Genomic DNA, 1,849 nt, shown 5'->3' with positions numbered 1-1,849 from the left:
AATGGCTCCACCACAGCACATGTTCCACCCTTGTATTTGCCAAGACGACAACCCACAGTTTTGTCTTCTTGATTTACACCAATCCCGACCAAGAACTCACACTTGTTGCGATATTCAGTCTAGATTTAAAATAAATGGGGTAAGATGCTCACACAGCACTTACTTGTACACACCAAGTTTCTCCTGAAACAACCCTCATAAGGTTAAATGTATTTGCAAGTGGACAAAAGACATTTAGTTCATATGGAAAATATTAATGGAGTTTGATTTATGAGGACTAACAGCAATAACAAAAAAGTATTAATAAGCCTTATTAGTTAAAAATCAAAGTACTGCCTCTGTTGAAGAATGTATTGGCCTACAACACAAGCTTTTAATTTTCAAGTACCATATCTACTTAATTCTAAATGTTACTCTGCATCCTCTAAGTATTTCCACACAAGGGAACAATATGTAAAATTCACCATTCATTACAAGATCAACTTGAACCCTAAACTCATTAACTTTACCATACTTTACCCAGGATTACATTACCTGCAATGGTGATGCTTTCACTCCCTCTACTGGGCAACACAATTTATTATACTTCTGCTTCTGAAGGACCAGCCAAGGAAATAAAGCTCTGTTCTTATTTCCTATTTCCCTGCCCAAATCAGAAATAAAAATTGTAAAGCACACATTTAGAAAAAATTAGGTTAACAGCTGCACAATACTTTTTTTGTTTGTATAGGGCATAAAAAAGCATCACATGAAGACTATTCCAGAAGAATTTTTTAACAGGCAAACCCCCTCTGACTTTTTAAGAGCTATAACCTGAAAAATTAAAGAGTTAAATGTAATTATAAAGGTTTGTACCAGATGTATCAATGTACCTATGCATGAAAATAATTCCAGTTGTATCTACATCAGTAAGGCAAGACACAGAAGGGATACTTTGATCTACAAAGACTGGGCATAAAAATTTGAAGAGGTTTTTAAAGAGAAAATCCTAATAGTAATTAACCATCTCTGCAGATTGAATTGTTACCTCTTACATCATTTGACAGTGCAAACTTTTTTGTTTAAGGGCACAAACGTCCTTCTGCTTAGGCCTCTGGACAGCTGACCTGAAAACAAAGCCCCTTCATTCAGCAATCTTAAGGCTGACCAAGAACAGCAATAATCGGTTTTGTCAATTGGGACAGTTTTCAGGTCCTGCAGGTTATCTTTTATTTATTTTGTCAGGGGAATTCAGTTTTTGACCTACCTCTAACTTAATTTTAGAGAAAGTAATTGGTGCCAATTTAGCTACATCCCGTTCTAAGGCCAAGTCTTGTAAACACCCCAGTAGCTTTACAAAGGGGAATTACTTTGCCAGCTTCTGCAGCACCTCCTCGCAGTCCTGCTTCTTCCTGGCCAGCTGCTCCTCGTAGGGCACGTTCCACAGGGGGGTCACCACGTCGGCGATCAGCTTGCTCGGGGGCTCCTCAGCGCTGGCGGGAACCGGCCGCTTCGCCTCTCCCTGCCTCGTGCTTTGCTTCTTCTTCCTCTTCTTGGCAATCGGGTCGGCCTTGGGCTTGGCCAGGCGCACGCTCAGGTGCCGGCCCTTCCACTGCAGGCCCTGCAGGGCGCCCAGCGCCTTGTCCCGCTCCTCCTCGCTCTTAAAAGTCACGAAGGCGAACGTCTGCTTCCCGAAGAGTTTGATCTTGTGAGGGTTGAGCCCGTACTTGGCGAGAAACTTTTTCACGTCGTTAAACCCGATGTATTTAGGCAGGTTTTGTATTTCTACCTTGTAGATCTCGGAGGTGAACAGGTCTCCCTTGGTGTACCTGTAGATGTCGGGGCAGGACGCGGGGCTCTCGGCGCGGCC

At 42.6% G+C, this 1,849-nt stretch overlaps 1 protein-coding gene across 1 annotated transcript in view; it reads right to left on the bottom strand.

Annotated features, from left to right (window-relative positions):
- Positions 1–1,849, bottom strand: part of TRMT2A (tRNA methyltransferase 2 homolog A (S. cerevisiae)) — an 8,411-nt gene that overhangs the window by 5,462 nt on the left and 1,100 nt on the right. The window contains 3 exon segments of the mRNA XM_009997696.1: positions 4–119; positions 535–643; positions 1,350–1,835. Of these exon segments, the coding sequence (XP_009995998.1) occupies positions 4–119; positions 535–643; positions 1,350–1,835 (711 nt within the window).

Source organism: Chaetura pelagica, unplaced genomic scaffold, assembly GCF_000747805.2.
Source record: "Chaetura pelagica isolate M959 unplaced genomic scaffold, ChaPel_1.0 scaffold45, whole genome shotgun sequence".
In the NCBI taxonomy this organism is placed as follows: domain Eukaryota; kingdom Metazoa; phylum Chordata; class Aves; order Apodiformes; family Apodidae; genus Chaetura; species Chaetura pelagica.
Note: the sequence above shows the minus strand (reverse complement) of the source record. Positions and strands in the feature narration are given on the sequence as shown.